At 41.8% G+C, this 23,760-nt stretch overlaps 1 protein-coding gene across 1 annotated transcript in view; it reads right to left on the bottom strand.

Annotated features, from left to right (window-relative positions):
• Positions 1-23,201, bottom strand: part of CCL28 (C-C motif chemokine ligand 28) — a 32,841-nt gene extending 9,640 nt beyond the window's left edge. The window contains exon 1 of the mRNA XM_029577829.1: positions 23,071-23,201. Within this exon, the coding sequence (XP_029433689.1) occupies positions 23,071-23,137 (67 nt within the window). The 5' untranslated portion in view covers positions 23,138-23,201. The remainder of the gene's footprint in view (positions 1-23,070) is intronic.
• Between the last annotated feature and the right edge of the window lie 559 nt (positions 23,202-23,760).

The raw sequence follows: 23,760 nt of genomic DNA, 5'->3' as shown, positions 1-23,760 counted from the left end.
GGTGAAAACAAATTGGTGCTAACTCTCTTCTGTCAACAAAATTAGCAAAGACTTGAGAATTGGTTTTACATAGTTGATCATCTTCAGAGCAAACATAAAGTGAGTAGCCGTGTTAAAGACATGAATCCATCAAGGGCTAAACTCCTAGCTATGGGAGGAGGCATATTTGCAGACTAACACAGGCAATAACAACCTGCTTAAAATCATAGGATGGGTTTTATTATATATAATTATATTTTGTGTTATACCACCATCTAGTCATCTGGGGTTGTACTGATGACTTTTGTTGTAACCTATAAGGGGTAAAGACATTTGAACCAATAGGTCATAAGAGTTTAATTGTAGTTAATTCCCCTTCCTCCCATTGGATGTTCCCTGCTTTCCATTTCCTGACTCAGAAAATAATCTTTATTTCATTTGCTACTCCTAGAAGCAGGGCATCTTGGGTAAGGTGATTACTCTGGGGAGTTTTCTCCATTTTCGACACAAGGGTTTCTGAGCTGAGTTGGCAACTGCTGTCTATCCCTGAGACCCCAGGGGAAAGCATTGACTTTTCACATTGCATGTAACCAAACTATTCTAAGAAAGGCTTATTTCTGCTGTATCATTCAGAGACTCTGCGCAGTTCTCTAATTTTCATTTCATCTTACAGTAAATTATTTTTTTATCCAATTGTTTTATTCGAAATTATTTTGGAAGTTAAGATGCAGGCCGATCTGAGTATATGAAATTGAATCAATGTTTAACTCTGTCTAATTATACAATGAAGATGTGGAGCAAGGACAGAAGAGTGAAAAGACAATTTCAGAAGGTTGAACGTGAAAAGAAAAAATCAGTGGCATCCAGTTAAAGACACAATTCAAAGCTATAGTCCAGTCAAAGATACAATCTGTGAGGGTTTAATGGAAAGAAACTACTCCGTGGAGTCAAATAAAAGCAGCTCCTCCAACTGATTAACCACGACAGATCTATGATCCTGTGTTAGGAATCTCTAGAGGAAGGCATTCAGTTACAGCCAGTCTTCAGACAAAAGGATACAGACACAGACACAATGTGTGCTGCTTCATGTCCCACTGCAGCCTTTTCTGCAAGACTGCACACAAGCACTCGCGGATACACAACAGAATGCTGACCGGCGTGACCTGATACTTGCCAGCCTTTACCTCTGCTGAGGTGTGATAAGCTGCTAAGATGTCACAATTATTTCAAGCATACAAACACTGCAGTATGACAGATCCTAATCTCAACACTCTGCCCTCTGAAACCACAAGTTCTGAGGTATTAGTCCAAACAAGGAGGTTGCAGATTCAAACAGACCATCACACTGACACCAAAGGTATTAGAAAAATGTATAACTGACAGAGCCATGTGTCATTTTATGCCTTAGCGTTACCCGTAACACCCACTCAAGGTTAATCCTGTGGCTACTTGGAGGGTTCTGCCAAGCACTGCCCTAGTCTGTCTGCACCTGTGCATGTGCCTTTATACTGGCAGCCTTCCATACACCAACTGGGTTCCTGCTTTCCTCTGAGCAAGTAATCCACCCGCAAGCTATCCCCTAGTCATTTATAAGGACATTGAGATCCCACACAATTCAAGGGTCACATAGTTCCTAGAAATGTACCTACAGACTAAATACAAAAAATGCTGGGATCATTAATCTATCACAGGACAGTGCTAACAAATTTAAAAGTTTATTAACAAATAGCAAGAATAGTGAACAGAAAATATACATAGTTTTCAAACAGCAACAGGTAAAATAACAAGGATTCATACAGTAAATGCTAACTAGACAATTTTCATTATACTTAGTCAGTGCTTGGGTAGGTTCAGGAGAGACTGAGCTGGGACAGGGCCTTTGCACAGATCTGGCTCCTTTGCACTCCCAACCAAGACTGAGATTTCTGGAGAATTCTGGGCTGGATCACTCTTAACTAGTACTGTACAGCCAATGTACCAATGAAAGCCCAAGGTACCAGCTTCCTGACCAATAACAATACAGAATGTTGGACCTTTATAGCCCTTCTGGGTCTCTACTAAGAGAAGAATTCAATTAGGACAGATAGAGATCAGACATTTCCTTTGTTTAACAGCTGCCCCATGTGGGCTGCTGCAATAATAATGTCTAATTTCCATTAAAACTGGAGACACCATCTTAGGGTGTGGATTTTTAGTTTTGCTTTTGAAGAAGCAAGAGTGCTTTTGTATTGGTTCCTGTTTCTTTTCCTTTTTTTCTTTAATTTTGGGAAAGAAGAACCCTTAGAGAGACCTTATCCCCAAAGATCTGAGTTCAGAAATGGTGGAAAAGATGTTCTTCTTCCCTCTTGTTAAGGAATATTGTTTCCTATTTCCTAAATACTTTTTGAAGGAAGATTTTTCCATCTTTCCTTTTTTCATGGATTTTCTGAGGTCTCCACTTGCGAGAGTCAGCTCATCCATCTGAAGACTGGGAGGAGAATAGGACAACCAAATCATTGTCCCGAAAAAGAAAGAGAAAACTTGAGGAGTAAAGGAAAAGAGTGGCACCCCAGATCCACTACAAGCATCTACTAGATATTTGGGAGAAGGAGTTGGATAAGTAACCCTCAGGTACAACAAGGGCTAAGAGAGAAACCAGAGGAGCATGAGACTTGAATACCAAGTTTGTTGTTTTTATTGGTTTTATTTGATTTCAGTTTTGCTATGTGCTGTTTTAGTTTTGTTTTTATAATCATTTAATGTAATTTTTATTTTATGATTATGTATGTAAAGATGTTCATCGCCTCGGCCTTTTGTGTTAGGCAATCCAGAAATTCAAACAAATGTAAATGTAAATGACATCATATCAGGGATACTGCAAATGGGGAATTGAATTTGATCCATCACTCTACCAGAGTAGCCACCCTAAGGAGGAAGCTTCAAGCTGCCCCTATGTTGGAAGGGAATCTGGCTAGGAGTGTACATTGAGTAAGAAACTGCAGCGTCACAGTTTTACCCAGAGTAATGTTTGTATTAGGGACCGTATGAAGAAAAGGTCTTATACATAGAAACATATTCCATTTTAAAAACACCTATCACTAAAGTTATGTTCGAATCTTATTTTTTAGTCTAACATGATTTTTACTATTTGCAATAAAGATTGCAAAAGGATAATGCCCAGGGCCTAAGAGAGCGCTCTTCCCCATCATGGAAAATCCCGGAGAACCTGGAACTAACAGATTGTAGGGCGCGTGAAGATAGCCATAGCCTCAGACTTTGGACACCTAAAGAGGATTTCAGCCCAGAGGTTACAAAGCATTACATCACCTTGTGGAGAATGGGGAAGTATACATTCCAAGTCTCACTTTGGAGTGCATGGTAGGTTAATCTGTTTAGTCCTAGCTGCCAGAAACAGCACAGCATAGCAGGAATTAGGTCACTATCTGTCAGTTCAAGGTTTGGAAGGAAAAGAGGTCTTACTAGGTATACTTCGAGGGATTATACAATTATATGCATGCAAAATTTATCCTATAATTAATAAGCATCCACATAATCTAATTAATTCTCCATGCCTTTGCCTTTCTTCAGTGCTTCTGGGTTTGTGGCGTTGGTCTTCAGTATGCCTTTGCATGCTGATGTCTTCCGGAGGATCACTGTCCTGCCATTGGCCTGCTTTGCTGAAAAAAACAACGTGCTGTCTTTTCATGCCGCCCACCACTGTATGATAGCCATAACTTTAGCATTCAACATTTAAGGTTGCATCCCTGTTTAACTTAGTGCCTATCTGTACAAGATTTACCTCTTAGTGTCAGGAAGGAATGCTAAGTTTCCTTGTAGTATGTCTTTGCATGCTGCCACCTTCTGGGGGCATCACTGTCCCGCCATTGGCCTGCCCAGCTGAAAAAAACAATGCCATCATTCTGCTACTCGTCACTGCTTGCAGGCCTGTTGCAAAGACCTGCGGTGCCAGGGAAGAAGGACTGCGGGCGCAATCACGGCTCGTAGAGTGGTATGGCCCAAGTGAAAGCAGTCAGCTCATTGCTTTTTCCCATGGCTGACTCAGTGGCTGCAAGCTCACTGCCTGGCATGGAAGAGGACAGACCTGATGGGAGAGGGGGAAATGGGAAGCCATTGGAAGAAGAGAGTGTCTAAAAGGAACAGGGGGGGGGAGAGGAGGATGCTTGGAGGAGGGTGACCTGAATATGGGGAGAGGAAGATATTTAAGAAGAAGGAACATGAAGGGACTCGACGGAGGAGAGGAGGGTGCCTAAGGGAAAAGGAAGGGGGAACACCATGGGAGAGAAGGGTGCCTGGAGAAAGGGAGGGAGGAGGGTGATCAGAGGAAGGGATCCAATAGGAGAGGTGGGTGCCTTTTTTCCTGTCCTGTTTAGTTTTTAGTGTTTTTTTAAATTGTGTATTTATAGCCAGCAAGCCAGAGTTTTCTTGAGGGTTTTGCTGGATTAATTGAGAATGGATTTTGACAGTAATTTTGTGTGGTTTTTACTTGTCAGTTTCTACTTTCTATATGCAGGGGTTTTAATTATTTTTAAGTTGTTATACTTTGTTTTTTACTTTGAGTATATTTAACAGCCACTTCTTCCTTTTGCCATCAGCTCGCCCACCTCAGTTGTCACCATGTTGAATGTGGAATTCCCATAGCAGCCGCATGTGTGAGACATAAGAACATAAGAACTTGCCATGCTGGGTCAGACCAAGGGTCCATCGAGCCCAGCATCCTGCTTCCAACAGAGGACAAACCAGGCCACAAGAACCTGGCAATTACCCAAACACTAAGAAGATCCCATGCTACTGATGCAATTAATAGCAGTGGCTATTCCCTAAGTCAACTTGATTAATAGCCATTAATGGACTTCTCCTCCAAGAACTTATCCAAACTTTGTTTGAACCCAGCTACACTAACTGGTTTTTGTGTGTGCTTGACTGTAAGAAGCAATACAAGTGACTTGAGATGGCTCTTTTTCAAGACATATATCTTCTCAAAATTGTTCTAATGCAAATTTCCTGCATATAACTGTAAAAAGAATGTTCTATTTAATCTACTGTATAAAAAATAAAAGTACTTACTTTTGCATTATTTTGATTTTTTTTTTCATCAGATAATTTTAAATGTTTTGGTGCATAATTTTTTATTTTTTGGCACATAATTCAATTTTCTCATAGGAAAATGGTTGTGAGCTGAGTTATGTAATTTGTCTTTGACATTTTTGGGGCTGTGAGTGCCCTACTTTTTTCTCTGTACATAGAAGAAGGTTTAAGTGGCAGGACACATGAGAACATTTAGTCTAATTGAACATCCTGGTATTTGGGGGTTTGAAAAATTGAAACATGAGCCAAACAGCGGAGGCATGAATTATAGTACACTGACAGTGTAAACATATTATCACATGCGGGATCCAGATGAACCTGCTTTAATGCTGTCACACCCCACCCAAGCAAGTGTCTAAGATACCTGACACGAGTCATCTACAATAAACTCAAAACAGAGCACATCACATTTTCAGACACTTTAATTCTTGGATTTTCTTTAAGCTTATCAATGCTAAAGCCTACAGTAAGTATAAGATAAACACACAAGGGCCAATAATAATAAATCTTAAGCATTAACAAGCTTAGTCCTTTTTATATGACTGCATTTTAGGCTATAAGCAGAGAATGCACATATCTAGTTCTCATTGTACGCTACTAACTCAGAATATAAAGCAGAAAAAGAGGGTAGGATATGAAGAGTTTCTTATAACATAGTTCTGTGAAAGTTCCTGCTGGTGATCAATTTACAAAGAAGAATCACCGTCCTACTGATTTACAATTCTGTACACTTGCCATTTAGCCCAGATGGTAGATTCCCTGGGTAAAATGCTAGCCTTTTGAGAATTGTCTGTCTCCTTTGTCTTGGCTAATGTGCAATATTTTGCTTATCTGCAGCTAGCACATTATATCCGAACGCTGTAACAAGCTAGTCTGCGGGATACCGTTTAAACACAAATCGAAGACTATTTTCAGATTTTAACACAGGAGCGATTGGGGATATCCCATAACATAGAGCCATGGTAGGTTTGGGGGGGTGAGAGTAATTGTGCTGTGTTCCTTGCAAAATGATATCATGAGCTACAAATTGGTGCACCTTGGTATCACAATCTAAGTCCTTTGCAAGGATTGCGGAAATGGGGGGCGATGCATGTTTGTGGGAGATGCAATACAAAATTTTGGTTAGGGCATATTTGCCCCCTGCACGATTGAGCAAGGCAGAGTTTTTGGCTTCGGGGAACGTTGGGGCATTATTTTTGGCTACGTGCAGCTGAGCTGTACGCTCTTTCTGGACATTTTGTCAGGGGGGTAGTTAGACCATCCTTAAGGAGGGATAGGGTACAGTCTCCTATATTCACCGCTGAAGTGAAACCTTTGCCTGGGAGGGGGCGAGGGGAGGCTGTGCTGCTTTGTTTTGTCTGTCAGTAATTTTATATTCCTGACTCTTGTGGGGAGGGGGAAGGGGAAAAAGCAAATGTAAAAATTAAGAAAATGTTTGTTTGTTATGACAGTTCCATTCTTCAGGCTTGGTATCCATCTAAAAGGCTTAGCCGGCTAAATTTTAGCCAGATAACAAATTATCCGGCTAGTCGGGGGCATTCCTGGGGCGGGAGGTAAGCATTCCAGGAAAGCTAACACTGAAATTCAGAGTTAACTGAACCGGTTAACTCTAGATAGGGCAGGTCTAAAGATATCCGGTCGCCACATATCCGGGTATATTCAGCGGCATGGCTGCACCACTGAATATCCTGGTTAAGCTAGCCGGATATGTGTATCCAGACACCTTAACTAGCCGCTCAGTGGCTGAATATTTACCCCAAATAATGTGTATTTGCAGCCCACCATTCCAAATAATGCTCATGGTGGTTTGCGTTACATCATTATTAGAATTCAGGAACAATAAGTCCCTGCCTCAAAGAGCTTACAATCTAAGTGGGTACCTGAGGCAATGAGAGATAAAATAGCTAGTGTAAGTGGGGGATGTGGAACTCGAACTCTGGTTTCCCTGATTCTCAGCGCATTGCTCTAATCTCTTGCCCCCTCCAGATTTTGAAATGTAGATGATACATTTATGAGGCTAATAAATGTTTAAAGATGAAAGCTTATGTGAGACCCCCATCCTTTGAATCCCAGGAGAGAGCTCTCAAAACAACATGCTTTGGCCTCATAAGCCCCAGTACCTGAGTTACCTTCTTACAGGAGCACACATGTAAAAGAGGCTGTCTTTCCAATCGTTTCTCGTATCTAGCAGGACAGCAGCGTCTCAGGAGCCTGCAGTCTTTGAGAGAGGCTCATTTCTGGACTCTTGACTGATCTGACCCAGCAGCAGCTGAGGATTGAAGGATATACCCAGGTACAAACATCATCACAGGACATATATTCCCTGCCAGGGTATGCTTCAGCTGCAGACAGGAAAGCATATCTAAGAAGGCCTACTTCCACACTTTGGAAGATGAGGGTTTGCTCCCTGAAGTATCTGCAAATTTCCTTGTACTTTATAGTAGGCACTTTGGAATCACAGACAAGACTTGTAGGTGCAGATTCGCATATAAATCCAGGCTGCTTGCAGTATTATCGAGGCGGCCTTTAGAAAGACGGATGATCTCAACAGAGAGCAAAGCATCGTTGACCTTAGCCTGCCAAAAAGAAAGAGAGGCTGCCGCTTCCCAAAAGCATATTCCCCTTTCCCCCAGGCCAAAAGAAAAGTGGATTAAAGAAGTACATTTATTAATTCTGGAGACACACATATGGCTGACTGGAAGCCGCTGTGATTTTTGGCTGAGGTAGGGTGTTCTGAGCATGTTTGGAAAGTCTGTGGTGGCCCCTCCTACCCAAATGAGCCCAGACCTGGTCTAAATACTTTTTGCTACATATTAGGGATGGGGATCTACCAGCATCCTAGGAGGAGGGGGAGGGGAGGGGTCTTCATCAATCTTCAGCCAGTGGAGAGAGGGGTTCCACCAGCAGCCCTGTGCTGGCACTGCAATCCTTTTTCAAACATGGCTGCATGTCTGGATCTCATGACTGCTGATGTGCAGGGCATGAGATCAGCAATCAGGAAGCGCCGGCTAACATTTTTAAACTGCTTGCAGTTGATGCTGTGGATTTCCTCAAAGTAGGCAGCAGGATCCAGAGGTTTCTGGGATTTAGTTGTCCCCCAGCTTTTGATGCTTTAGGCCACTACCTCGTTTGCCTAATGGAAGAGAAGACTCTGCTTAAAAAGAAAAATGCAAGAGGTCTGCTTACCTGTGATACTCATCTAGTCTTTCTTGGGGATTGTTTTTTTTTATCTGGGCTTGCATGAGGAAAGATCTTTTCACAATTTTGGTTGTAAGTGGTGGAATGATTTGCACATTGTTCAACTGGAACTTGATAGGAGCACAGAGGGTTGCACCTTTAGGCTTGGGATGGCTGAGTGTGCTGGTTCTCCAAGACGTTTTGCAAGTTGGAAGATGAGGGGACTCCTAAATTTCGAGCTGAGGGACCTGCACTTCCAACAAGTTTATATGTTATCTGTTGAGTGGACATATTGCCCTTGCGCTGATAATAGTCAGGGGCTGCAAGTCTTCTGAAAAATTAGTGAACCAATAAATAGTGAGAAAGGGGCCAAAGTATTATGCTAAGCTTGCAATGGCTGTTGATGTCGGATGAGCTGTTGCAGCCAGTCAACTGGGACCGTAAATTACTGTAATTACAGTTTGAGCTCTATATAACTGTTGACCAGTGCACTTTATTGTTTGTCTTTCTGGGAGTAATTTTGAAACTTTCTACATAAGTTAGCCAGCAAATATGCACATAAGTCACACCAGTTTTCAAAGTGGATGTACATGCATAAGACCGCTTTGAAAATTATCCTGCAAAACTATGCACACATAATTGCACCTGCTATTTGGTGCATGCAGTTTTGCCAAGAGAATTTATGCACAGGGATGGTAACTTTCAAAAGAGTGATGCAGGTGCACACTGATGTGTGTGCTTCAACGTGTGCCTAGGGACGCAGTAAGTTTATAACATACGATCACCTATGTGCGTATATTATAAAATAGCTTGGATGTGCATATGTGCATACACAATTTTTTAACTGGCTGCGCAAGGTCAGTTTTGAGCCACACAAGTGAGAGAATTTTATAACAGGTGCACGTCCATGCCATGACCAGTTTCACAGGTTGTTCACCACCAGTTCTCGCAGTCTCGAGCTAGGTCCTCCAAACCCCACTGGTTCTTCAGCCTACACTCCCCCCAGTTACCCCAGGTCCCTTAAACCACTCAGGGGTGCCTGATTTTATTGTTTTTTTAACTCATACCTCCTCCAGAGCAGAAATAAAATTACGTGGCACTGGGCCTGGGCATGTGCCCAGGCGTGTAGGTACTTACGGGCACTTCTCTTGGCTCCACCCAGAAATGCCCATGCCCTGCCCAGACCACGTTCCTTTTCTATCCGATGTGAAATGTGTGCACCTTCCACCCACTTTATAAAATCGGGTGCACACATGCATGTCCTGATTTTGACGCGTGCCTGGCTTTTAAAATTCATCTCATACTTTTTAATATCAGAAAGTATGCACATTAAGTCTCAACCCTGCCCAGATGCCATCACTGGAATGCCTCTCCCCTATGTGCATACTTGTAATTTTATGTGCATATCAATTCTGCAATTTTCCAAAGGGTCATTTCTGTGGGTAAAGCTGACAGATGTCCCTTGGATAATTACCATCTCTATCAACTGTGATTGCAATGGAAATAAAACTGCAACCTTTTCATTATTAGTTCGAGACTTGGTTTTATGTTGTTTATTGTGTCCTAATTATTAATGAGGGAGGAAAGGAATATGCCAGGGTTTACATGCCTTAGTTAAGGGGTTTTGCCATTTTTTCTTTTTTCCCTATTGCCTGAATCTTCAGTCTGGCCCTAAATGTGCACCTCAGGACAAGGAGAGTTTCTTGGAGGTGTGCCATGTAATTAGAGAAGTGGTGCACTTAATAACTATTTCAAAATCGGAGTTGAAATATATTGTGAGATGTGAGCAAAAGCAGAAAACTGGCAACAAGTGCTTTCTACTTATGTTCACAAATATACAAGTAAATAAAAGCAAGCAAATTCTAAATATGAAATGAGTAAAGAAAAAAGAAATACATGAATTCAATCTTATATCTATATCTATTTATGTGTATGTGTGTGGTTTCCAGTTCAATCAGAACTGGCCTCTAAGGGGGCCATGGCACCATGAGCCTTCCTATGCATCTCCCCAGAGTTTTACCGCTATTTTATACCTGTTCCCAGATTACAGTCATTAAGGAACCCTGCAATCATGTGGTCTACGTCTGGCCACTAGGTGCTGATGTTGTGTGATGACTGGGAATTCCTCCCCCAGGGACTCTGAACTCTTAATTACTTTAATATTTTAAGAATCTAAAACATTTTAATTTAACACAATTTTTGGGACTGGGTATCAAAAGTTAATTTGCAGAAGAGCTGCTATGTTGTTGATGTATTTTGCCTCATGAATATTATTTTTTTAAGACAAAATAACTTTCACACTCAAAATAAAGTGTACTAAGTCCATCTTTTTATGGGAATCCATCTAAGTGGCATTTATCATGGGACTGACTACTTTTGGGATGAATCATTTCAGTCCACATTTTGCACTGTAGAAATTTTGAAAGAAAAAATTGCACAGAATATCAACTCCTGAAAATAAAGCCCAAAGTGAACAATTTCATGTTATTTTTACACCACAGAACATGTTAATACGATAAACTACAATAATAACTTAAGCAGTTTGCTATTGTATGTAAGAAACCCAACCGTGGGACCCATCAAATCTGTCAAAAGAGGGCACTTCAAATGTCCATACATGGCATAGAAGAACACATTTCATAAATCTTGTATGTACAAACTTTTTATGTATACTTTAGCATGTATTCAAAAAAAGAGCTGATTCTTTTCCATTCAATCAAATACAAAAAAACAAAGGAAAAGTAAAAGAAGAAATCATTTAACTGTGCTCATAAATTTTTTTTTATCAATTTTCTGTAAAAAAAATTTTATATTATAAGACTGACCATATCGGCAAGCCTGGCGAAAACCCCTTAAGATATTCAACAGGGGTTGTCCGGACTTCTCATCATCTACAGTCAACCTTAATCACATTGATTTTTACTATGTTTTTTGAATGTTTTTCAAGTATTTTTCAATAATGTTACTAAGTCCAGAGCAATTATTTCCTGTATCAGAAGTGTATTTCAATGATATAACTGTGTCCAGAACAATTGTTTCCTATATCAATTCCGGAAGCAAGTTGAGACGGTGTACGTCCATATGAAGGATACTTCTGGGCAATTATTAAAAGAGGAGACACCGCCGAAATTTGGCGGGTGTTTGAGAAGTAAACCGCTTTTGAATTCCAGTGGATACAAGTATGGGTTTGGTATGCTCCCGGAGAAACAAATATTGACGGGAGACACCATAATCCATTTTTCAAAAATTTTTTTGAAGACATGTTCGGGCAAGAAGGATGTTAGTACACTCCCGGTGAAACCAACACCGACGGGAGACACTTTAAGGAAATACCACGCTCCTGATGAAGCAGTAGCAAAACATAGGCAGGGTGTCGAGTTTATTTAATTTTCTTGTCCTTTTGATATAGGAAACAATTGTTCTGGACACAGTTATATCATTGAAATACACTTCTGATACAGGAAATAATTGCTCTGGACTTAGTAACATTATTGAAAAATACTTGAAAAACATTCAAAAAACATAGTAAAAATCAATGTGATTAAGGTTGACTGTAGATGATGAGAAGTCCGGACAACCCCTGTTGAATATCTTAAGGGGTTGTCGCCAGGCTTGCCGATACGGTCAGTCTTACAATATAAAAATATTTTTACAGAAAATTGATAAAAAAAAATTTATGAGCACAGTTAAATGATTTTTTCTTTTACTTTTCCTTTGTTTTTTTGTACTTTAGCATGTATACATATACTATATATACAATCATGTACAAATTAAGTTGTCAGATGTGTTTGTTGCAGAAATAAACAATATAGTATATAGCAGTACTTCATAAAAAAGGTGATTTTAAAATAAATGTCTTTTATATTGGTAAATATAAAATATATAGAAGAACACATTTCATAAATCTTGTATGTACAAACTTTTTATGTATACTTTAGCATGTATACATATACTATATATACAATCATGTACAAATTGTCAGATGTGTTTGTTGCATAAATAAACAATATAGTATATAGCAGTACTTCATAAAAAAGGTGATTTTAAAATAAATGTCTTTTATATTGGTAATAAAAAAAGGAAAGTCTGCCAAAATATCTTATCAAAAACTGCTTCAAGAGTCAAGGACATTTCAATAGAAATTACAAATAGTAGTCTTTGCAATTCTCTGAAACCTACTAAAGTTTTTCTATGAGCCTATTAACCCATCAAAACTATGTTAATATTCGGCTACATCTAATCCTTTTACATATGGATCAAAGTGATAGAACTTGCTGATTATGTCAGTCACATTCCTGCTTATGAAACTGAAATGGCTTCATGATATCTTTATGTCAGTAAGTTTTGTTATTTCATAGCCAAGTCTAGAACAAACCACTGTGCAAACTGTACACTTGTACAAGGCAGCAGCTCCAAGTGGATGACATCACACAGCTGAGCTCACCCTTGGAGTCTAAGCAGGCAGATAACCTGCCTTATCCTCACTACTCCCCACTGCACGCCCCCTGGCTGTCAGTAGGAATGTCTTTTAAGAAAACGTCAACTTTCTGTGCTGCGAGAGGCACAATATCTATAAGATCTACGTGGCTCATACCATTAGACTTGATCCCACAGCACAGGAAGTTTACACTGTTAAACGTTACTCCTTCTGCAGAGTGGGGAAGATTGGGAGAAGGCCTGGCTGCACTGTGGATCACAGGGCAGAGAGAATAAGGGAGAACTGGGGAGGTGACGTGTGAGAACTATTGGGTGAGGAAAGCAGAAAGAGCTTTCAGGGAAAGGAGGAAGTGCAGAGAGAGCCCTCTAAGGGGACATAAAGAACGTTTTCTAGGGGAGGGGTGGGAACATGAAGAGAGCCTTCCATAGTTGAGCGGGTATGTGGGGAGAGCTTTCCAAAGTTGGGAGGGGAATGTAGGAAGAGCTTTCTGGATTCAAGGGAAGAGAATGTGGGGAGAGCATTATGGGAATTGAGGACATTGTAAGATTGAACCTGGGATGGGTGGGTAGAGAAAGAGAGGAAGGCATGGGGATTAAGGAGAAGGGGGAAAAGGACCCATGATGGAGGGAAGGACAGAGATCAAGAGGTCCAGGGACTGAGGGAGAGAGGACAGGGGTTGAGGGTCAGGGGCCAGGGCCATGGAGAACTGGGGACTGATGAGGCACGTACCCTGGCTATGGAGTTATATGAAAGAAAAAGGAATGAGGATTGGGGAGAGAAAAAATGGAGTGGATATTGGTTGGAATGAGAGGGAGAAAGGACCCATGATGAGGGAATAACTGGGGATGGGCTGATACCGAGAAGACTCTGGATTTGATGGATGGGGGGATCCAGGAAGAAAATGTGAAGAGAGAAATGAGGAGAGAGCACATGGAAAAGAGGAGAGAAAGGAAGACAAATGGGGAAAGGCAAACAGGCAGGAAGAATCCGAAGAGGAGACAAGGAGGAAGAGAAGAGAGAAGCAGAAGAGAGCATAAGGAGAAGGAAGAGAAAGTATTAAAATATACACTTTGAGGGAAAAGACAGCAGGAGAGAATTTCAAAAGAAAAGAAAAAAGGTCACCAGACAGAGAGAGAGAGAGAGAGAGAAAACAGGAACAGAAACTAGAAGAGAGAATTTTAAAAAAAGACACACAGCCAGAATCTTTAAGCCAAAGCTACCAAAGGTTGGAGACTATTTTATTATCTGATAGAGAATACAATCAGTTTCAAATACCCTGGGACCCAGTTCATGGTGTGACCTGGACATGTCTCTCACACAGAATGTAAATGTTGTTAGCAGCTGGATTTTGTTACCTGATTTGATTTCTTTTTCTGCTGCATAATTTATTCTCTTATAGGCAGGAGAGACCCACTAGCCCTGAGGCTTATATACTTGGTTTGAAACATTTTATGGTGACAAAATTTAAAAAGTGTGCTTTTAGGTATATTTTGAGAGCAGATTACTGTAATTTTCCCTAGGGACGGACCCCCAGACAACAACCTCCTCATCCCCCAGCACTCAGATGGACTGTTGATCACTACTGGCACTACTGTGAACTAGGGTCCCAGATTCACCCCCCAGATATCTCTAACCCCAACACAGCTTTAAACAGTGTCCAGATGCCCATAAAGTTATTGTTGGGAAGAGGAGCTCATGACGTGCTCCATAGGAATCTGTGGAAGGGGCAGCTTCGTAATTGTTTGCACGGTGCAGCAGAGCAGGGAACGCCTACCCTGTTGGCAGGAAAAATTCTCTTGAGCTTTTCTCACAGCTCAGTACCTAAAATATGTATAAAAGAATTATTTGCCCAATTCCTTGTAATGCCTCCCTCAGTTAAAACCATGTAACTGGCACCAAGGGAGAAAAAAAAATCAGCAAATAGGAAACCCTCTGGGCCCCACTATAGGCTGGAGAGCCAGTGGTTTGCAGGTCCGTGATAACTGGGATAGATAGTCCCGCTGCACCCATTCTCTACCAACCCGGGGTAGTCTTTTGCTGTCCCAGGACTCCACCCATGTGACTTTCCAGGCCTCACCAGAGTCAGAAAAACCATATAAGAATAAACCTTTACTTAAAAAGGCATGTAGGCAACATAAGGGCAAAGTATAGCATAGCACATAATGTAAATACTGTGGGATAACACAACAGGAATAAGTAAGAAATAAATAAGAAGATACGGGTCACCCCTAATAACCAAACCAGAGACAGACAACAGTCTGTACTCATTTTCTCTTACTGAGTAGGACCCTCCAACTGTGAACCTAGTACCAATTCAGGCTGCACCCCTTAATGATGAGGGGTTTTTCCTCATGTTGCAGACAAACCCTGGTGATACTGGGATAGGACATTTTTTTCAGCAGCTTCTAGGGCTGACTTGTTAATGTCCAGAAACCGCTGGGACCACTTACTTTCAGTCCTTCCCTGTGGAGCTCCTTTATTGCTGAATCTGACTTAGTCTTACTGAACCCAGCGAAATCTGTCTCTTCCCCTACCAAATTATCAGATCAGGAGGCGTCAAGAGAATAGGAATTCTGGTCACTAAACTACAATAGTGCTGGGAGCAATTTATCTCCTCTCTCCTATTACCTCCACTTTGGGGCAGTCTATTCTTTATACCTCCTTCTATCTCTTGGGTGCTGATGCTTTAACAGCGAGAACCTCCATACTAACTAACTAGTAAGCAGGATGTGGCGCAGGGCCAAGAAAACCCATCTCTGTGATTTATTTTTTCTACAGCTGAGTCCCAAGATTTCTCCTGGCGGTGGCTTCCCCTGCAACTGCGACTGAATTCTGGCCCCCAAACTCCCAGCTTCTTATGAGGAACCGGCTACGTAAGGGGCTGGCTCTGATTGACTCTAAAGTTCCCTGCTCCCTGCCCTGCACAACCTCTGTGCTTCCTGATCCAGGAAGTGCAGCTCTCACTGATTCCTTCTTAGGCAGAAAGGTCTCAGCTCTGCCCTGCTGGAGGATCACCTCTATGATCTCCATAGAGATGCATACAGCAAGCATCCCTGAATTCATCAAGCTGCTCTCCCCTCTGTTTTGTAACTTGCTTAAGGCTTTGCTCTACAAGTCAGTCCATCAGCGCCTGAAAAAAATCACTGTCCAGCAGGCACTGGTTCCCCTTATTAACTTTAGCTCTGTCCTTGCAGGCAGTGCACAAGACCCTTTTGCTGTACAAGCTTCTTCACTTTAAAAATCTGCAGTCGCTGGTGGCGATGGTGGTGGGGAAATTCCAGCCATTACACAACAGCCCCACTTGCAGCTGGGATTCAGGAGGTCCATGCACCGAGTTCTGAAGAAATCCGTGGTCTGCAGGAGGGAAGAGGGCAAGGAAATAAATATGGGAAGAAAAGCTCGGGAAGTTGTGAATGAAGGCTCATGGTGCTGCAGTTCTTGCTGGGACAGATTCTGAATGAGCTGAAAGCCCAAAGCAGCAGAAGGGCCACTTTTGGGACAAAAGAAGAGTAAATAGAAATCCCAGAAGGCTTTAATTCATATTTTATATAGTTGCAACAATCCTACTGTGTTTTGCGAAAAATTCTCTTTTTTCTTCTCTGTTTCCTCCTCTTTCCATGACTAACGTTCCCTCTGCCAGGATGCTTATTCCTCCTTTTCAACCACTTCTTGATAACCTTGCTGTTTGGATTTACACATAGCTTTTTATGTTTCACATGAAGCCTGAAAGAAAAAAAAATGGTGCTCTGGGTACAAAACAAAGAGAAATATATTGCACTCCAGATTAAAAGAATCCTCTGTCCCAAAGATTATCTCCATAGACTGTGAATAGGAGCAGTGGGAGGGCACATTTGGGACCATCAGCAGGTCCACTAGACCTGTAGTTAAACTTTGGTCCTTCCTGCATTCAGCTGAAACTTATAAGATCATCAAACATTTAAGGTCTAGATTAGTTTAACATTTTAATATCACTTGGGGGTCTCGTTCACTTTTCTCCCATTCTGTGCCTATAGGAAAAGATCTTGATAAATAAGGCCCTTACTGGTAGATTTTTAAATCCCTACATGTGCAGAAGCCGAGAGATAAGCGCTTGACTTGGTGCGGTGTGCGAACCTGCGTTGGTATGGGCATATCTCCTGGTACACGCATAAAAAATATTTTTTGGCAAAAGGGGCAGGACGTGGGTGTGGTCTGGCGGGGCATGGACTGGACATGGGTGGGCCGGTACTGTACCATGAAGTCCTCGTGTAAGTGTTTACGTGCACAAGAGCGCGGCAGGGTCCCTTACTGTGTAACTTTACTTCTGCTATGGACGGCGTGTAAGTCGTGTAACAAAAAAAAAACCAAGGCTAGTCAGCGGGGTTTTAAGGGTCAGGCTAATAGGGTAAAAGGGAAGCAAGTTAGCTAGGGGGTTTAGGGAGTCCTCTCCTTTACTGGGCCAAACTGGGAACAAACTGGGGAAATAGATAATTGCATGGGTACGTGTAGCTACTAAACTTTCCCCCACTTACGCGCTCGAGTTGCCATATGTGCGCAGATGCGTGTGCCAATATAAAATCGTGCGCACATATATATGCGTACAGCACGTGTATTATAAAATCGCCATGACCATGTGCGCGCGCTGGCAAACCCGCACACATGTGCGTCTGCACGTGGGTCTTAAATTTTACTTCTTAGTGAACACTAAACAGGGGGGTTACGATTGAAATAGTCAAGTATTTAACAAGAAATACAGGATGGTGCAATCTTTCATATAGAAGAATTTCAAGGACAAAATGTCATGGTATGATGGAGGGAGGGACACTCAGAAGAAATGCTTCTTTACTGAGAGGGTGGTGGATACCTGGAATTGCCTGCCAGTGGTGGAGGCCAGTACTGTGACAGAATGCTTTTCTGGGGATAGCTATAGAGCAGTGGTCCCCAACCCTGTCCTGGGGGCCCACCAGCCAGTCGGGTTTTCAGGATATCCATAATGAATATGCACTGCCTCCATAACATGCAAATGTTCTCTCATGCATATTCATTGTGGATATCCTGAAAACCCGACTGGCTGGTGGGCCCCCAGGACAGGGTTGGGGACCACTTCTATAGAGAGCAGAAGTAAGAACAAGGTTGAGAGTTGATTAAAAAAAACTTTTGAGTGCAGAGGCCTGGATGTTGCTTTGTATAAGAACTTGTATGCTCATTTACCCAAAACGTATTTATTTATTTAACATATATTCTGCTTTTCAGGCACTTCAAAGCAGATCAGAGAACTAAGGAGGGAAGGTGACAAAATCTGCAAGGAGCATCGGTTCATGCCAAAATACTAGTGGAATTGCTGCTTTGTGCTTGTGAGAAGGTACTGGGATAACCTACACAAAGCAGCGGTTAAAATCCTACACAGCAGTGGTACAACAGCATCAGGTTTCCAAAATTCCTGCAGTGGCTTGCATGGAGGAGCTCTGGCTGAAATTCAGACTTCAATGAGCATTGAGAAGCAGGTTTCTTTTTTTTTTGTTTTTTTTTTTTAACAACAGCTTCACTAATCTTGTCGGTAGTGGAGATTATTACAAAACTTGGTAATAAGACATAGAAGGGGGCCTGGGTTTGGCTCTTGGTCTTATTTCATTTATTTATTTATAAAAACATATAACTCACCTATCAGTCCTCCTAGGCAAAGTACAATAAAAACACAGAGCCGAGATGGCAAGGCCTGAAATGGCCTACTAGCCGAGATGGTGGATGCCATTTCTGTAACAGATTTTGGGCATGCTTGGGACAGATAAGAGGAGCAGTCAGGGGAGGGGGAGTTGACGTTAGGTTGCATATGAAGATGTATATGTGAGGCTACCCAAAGTGGATGAATCTCAGCTGGACAGACTAGATGGTCCATTTTGGTCTTTATCTGCCATTATTTATTATGTTATTATGACCTGGATAAGATGAGATATCCTGCAGGTAGTCAGGCTTCTATGTCTCACAGCTATTACCCTTAGGTTAGAGCAGTGTACAAGGGAATAATCAGGCAAACTGTGTGGGCCAATTGGACCCTATCTGCCAACATCTACTATATTACTATGGGAATGATTTTCAAACACCGACAATGTGGATAAGATAACAGAGTACATTTAACCAGTTATTTTAAAGTGGATATTCAATCACATATACCCAGCTAAATATACCTACTAAATCTACCTGCTCAAAATGTATGCTTTTTGTGCAGTCAGGGTTACCTGGATAAATGTATTTGATTGTTCTCAGTTTAAGGAAGTGCTTGGGGGGTCAACCAGCATCATTTGAAAACTGGTGCCAAATAGGGCAGGAGTAACTTGGGATCACTTCTGTACCACTAGACCACAAAGAATTTCCTGGTAAGTCTGGGCAGTTTCAGTGCAGGGCCACTTTTTGTTATATGGGGCCAGGGCTTATTCAAGGGGAAGGGGGGGGGGGTTCTATTTTATATTTAGGGCTCCAATGGGGGTACGGGAATTGTGAGGGGGCCACTAGACTAGAATTTTTGCATAACAGCATAGGGAGGATTTAATGGACCTTGTGACCCTTTTAAATGCTGTCCCAGGATCATATCCAGACATGTTAACCTGGCAGTGCACATGAAGAGTTTTTGCGTGCGAGGCTATTCATTTGCATGGAAATAAATTGCTCTGCTTGCAGATCAGCTTATTAGCATATCTGCATTGCACCAGTTTTGGAAGCCAGGAAATAACATGTAGAACTTACAAGTTCTGAGTGCTATTTCCATTTTTACTGCACGAATGCATTATATCGCATGGTCAGCTCTGTTTATTGCACACAAATGTGTAGCAAAGCTTAGTAAATAGGCTTCTAAACTTGTGAGGCTTGCGATTTTAACCACACAAATCTAACTAATAAGAGGGGCATATTTCTAACCGAGTAGATGTACCCGGTTAAAACCTGATTTTAGCTAGATAATGTTGTTGAATATTATTCTATATGTTATTTTGCTATAATTTTTCTGCTTTAGATATAGTGGTGCAAACAGATAGTGCGGGGCTTGTACTTGAGCTGTGAAAACTTTTCATTGTGTAATTTCTTTGAGATTGCATTTCACTAAAGCAGAAATTTAAATTAAATAGTTATCAAATTGCTATGACATGTCATATTTTCTCCTTTAATACTTACACTATTGCTGAGAGGGTACATATCCCATCAGTTGTCTGGTTAGTATAATGCAGCGCTCTTTTTAAAATGCCCTTGGGGACATCCTTGGCTATTTGAGTACAACAGCTAATGCCCGAATGAAGCAGGGCTAAACAAAATAAAAAAATACAAAAGAAAAATTCAAACTTGTTCATCATGATCAGGGCAGTAGAGCAGCCGCAGACTTTAATCATCGTTACAGTCAAATATTTTACCTACTGTCGTTTAGGGATATGCGCAGCAAAGCTTTTTCTTTCAGTTTGGATTTTCGATTCAGTTTTCTGTTTTGTTTGCATCAGAAGCTCATTTGTTTTCATTAATGTCAATGGGGGAAGCAATGCATCCTATTTTTGACTCCAACACTGGGGTTTTCCATTCAAGATTTATGAAACATGCTGACAAGCGGCAGAGGCAACAGTATCCCAAGACATCAATACTAACATGAACAACCCAGGCCACCATGAAAAGGGCAAAGCAGCACAAATGGTGGCATGAACCCCCCAGAGCACTAAAACACTGGCAAACAGCAAAAACAGTGGAATGAATACCCCAAGGCAAAAAAAAAAAAAGAGAAAAAGGCACCAACAGAGGCAGGAAGACTGCAAGGCATAGAGCGAGGGGGAGGGCAGCAAGATGTGGCCACAACACTCTTGGGGGCTGATGCAGAACAGTGAGCTCAGCCGAGCGCACTGTTTAACCCTCGGTTGGACGCGCATTTTAGAGGCGCGTCCACAGCCCCTTATGCTATAAGGGGATTAGCACATCCACAACATGCATCCAGCGCGCCGCGAAACTAATAGTGTTCGTCACATGCAAATGCATGTCGATGAGGCTATTCGTTATTCACCCCACATGCAAAAAAAATGTGCGCTGGACCTGCACATTTTTATTCTCAGAAACTAACACCTGCCCAGAGCAGGCGCTAATTTCTGAGCACCCCAAAAAGTTGTACAGAAAAGCAGAAAATACTGCTTTTCTGTACATCCTCTAACTTAATATTGTGGCGATATTAAGTCAGAGAAACCAAAAGTTTAAAAAAAAAAGTTCTGGTGGTCAAGTTAGGGAAACGGACGCTCGTAAAATTGAGCGTCTGCTTTCCTAACCCGCGGACAGCCGATGCCTCCTTGGCTGCACGACCCCTAATTTAAATATTGCATGGCGCCCCCAGGAGAGGTACCTGGGCGCATGTTAGGAAAGCGGGCCCTTAACACTGAGCGCCTGCTTTCGGCACACTTCTATTGCATCGGCTCCATAGTGCTGACCCAAGAGAGCAGCAAGGAAGCAAAGGTAAGGTACAGGAAGGAGGAATCATGGGGGGTTCTGCAGGGACGCATGGGGAGGGTTACCCAGTCCAGGAGGGAGAATAAAGCCCATGGACTTTTTAAAAATGGCAGTGTTTGATTTTAGTGCATACTATTCTAAAAGAGAATGCACGAAAACAAAACAAAATGGGAGAAAAAACAAAAGCAGGGGGGAGACTGAAACCAGGCCAGAAATGAAACAAAACTTGAAAACATTTTTCCTGCATGCCCCTACTTCCAAAGAGCTTCCTTCTCTCTCTGAGATCTAACAGAGAACAAAATGGTCTGCTCAAAGTGCTCTTGGTTTCACTTTCACCTACAAAAAAAATGGTGAAGTTAATTCATGCAGCTGCCAGCTGGGAAAAGACGGCTTGAAGAAGTGCTCCTTCCTTGTCCCATCCCCAACCGAATCTGCACTGTCTGGCTTCAAGGCCATAAACTGCATTGCTTTCCTTCTCCCATAAACTTTAATGGGATCAAACAAGTGAAAAGGATTCAGATTTCTTGGGGGACTGCACCCGTTCCGTTCAGATCACCCAAACAGCAACTCATTCATCATGTTTTTCACATTCAGAACATCCAAATGTATGTTTCTACCTTCTGACCTTCATTTGCTTTGTAGTCTGTAGAGAATACTTGCTATATAATGGAGTGAATTAAAGTGCTGTGAACAGGACCAGTGTTTCTATGAGGTGAACTAGGGGAGGGCGGAATCAGCCAGTCGCAGGCAGGGCCCATCAGAGAGGGAGCTGGACAGAAGGCGGTGGGGTGGAGAGAGAGAGGATGCTGGCACTGTGGTAAGAAAGCAAAAAGATTGGAGGGATGCTGGCGTGCTAGGTGTGACGGGGAGGGAAGAGAGGAGAAATGCGTTGTGGGAGAGAAGAAGAGATGCTGGGAAGGGAGACAATGAATGCTGGACACTATTTGGGGGGGGGGGGGGGGGGGTGCGGGGGTGCAAAACAAGGGGATTCTCTTAGGACACCTAATACCCTTGCACTGGCCCTGGTTGTCAAAAAGGTTCATTTTTATGTCATGTCACTTTGAAAGATAAATTGAAAAGGCAATTTACAGCAATTATGGGTAGACTCTGTTTGTGTTTACATATAAGTGAATATAAAATGCACGTCATATTCTCTAGAATGGCTTTGACTTGTGTTTGTGATATTTTGTATGTAAAAGCTCATTTCCATGAGACCTTTTTTTTAACATTGATATTAATTCATCTTACAGTAGGAACAGCTTGTAAGTCTCAATAATGTAATCACGATAGACAATCTCATTACCCAAGAGATTATGTGGATTTGTTTGGCCAGTGACAGCATTTTCATTTTAAGTAGTTCAGTTGATATGATGATGATGGGTTGATCCCTATTTGCATTCTCACCTTGCCAAGTAAAAGTTACATGTGCTGAATGTCGCACTAGAGATTTTGGATGTTTCCATTTAAACATTGTCTGATCCCTATGGCAGGAAGCTGCACCTGTATACATGTTATTCATTTATTGGATCCCTAGGCTAACATTCCCATCTTTATCTTGTACATGTTTATTTATTTGTTTGTTCGTTCCAAGGGAAGATCACAATGGTTTACATCATGACAAAAATGTTATAGGTAGTCAATTACATTCACTTGATATGTTCATATATCATTCATTTTAACAAAAGACACATACAGTGAGTAGGGTGGTGAGATATACAGGGATGTTGTACATATAATCATCTGTATGCAAAAGTAAAACCTTAAGGAAGAGAATAGCAAGCATTTACCTTATACAGTAAGTTATTGAACCTTCTCCTACACACAAAGTTTTTCTTTCCTCATCTTGCTTTCTAATGTTATTTATCATAAATGATCACTGATCCACCCACCCTACACATAAAACCAGTACTATTTTGAGACAACCAACAATAAAATGTTTAAAAACTCACCCTGATCTAATTGAATTAAATGTAGAAGTGTAATTCCAGTAAGGATGGCAGCTGCTTTTAAATCCATTTGTCTTTTACAGTGAAGTGCTGTAATTTATCTCTAACATTATCAACTAGGAATAGGTTTCTGGTTGCACTTGAGCGTTACTGGGTGTTAAATACTTTAGTGCAGCGTTTCCCAATCTCTTCACGCCCAAGGCACACCCACAGTAACAAAAATGTTGTGTGGCGCACCAGACTCCATGAAGCAGCCAGTGCAGACATGAAAAGCACTCTCTTGGCCAAAAGAAGAGCTGGAAAAGCACTTAAAACTCCACCAGTCTCTCTTCCAAATTTTAAAATAAAGGGAGAGAGGAGATGAAGACAAACCTGAGCCTCCCACAGTGGATCACCTCCCTCTATATACAAGCTGTTGCCAGAGCTCCTTCACTGCTTCTAGACCCAACACTCAGAGTGAGTCACTTCCAGTGCTCGTTTTTCACTCTCCCCTCTCACTCAGCCTGGGGAAAAGACAGAGGCTGGAAGGACTCAAAGATGGGGAAATGATGAGGTGCTGTGTGCTGATGAAAGTGAGTCCCAGCGAGCCATGCGCTTCAAGGCTCATGCTGTAACTAGGAAAGAGAGGGATGCATGATTACACCCGCTCTCAGAAAGGAGCTGCTGCACATTTAAGAGCCACTACTGATGTCT

Source organism: Rhinatrema bivittatum, chromosome 1 (assembly GCF_901001135.1).
Source record: "Rhinatrema bivittatum chromosome 1, aRhiBiv1.1, whole genome shotgun sequence".
Classification (NCBI taxonomy): domain Eukaryota; kingdom Metazoa; phylum Chordata; class Amphibia; order Gymnophiona; family Rhinatrematidae; genus Rhinatrema; species Rhinatrema bivittatum.
This window is presented reverse-complemented; position numbering and strand designations above follow the sequence as displayed.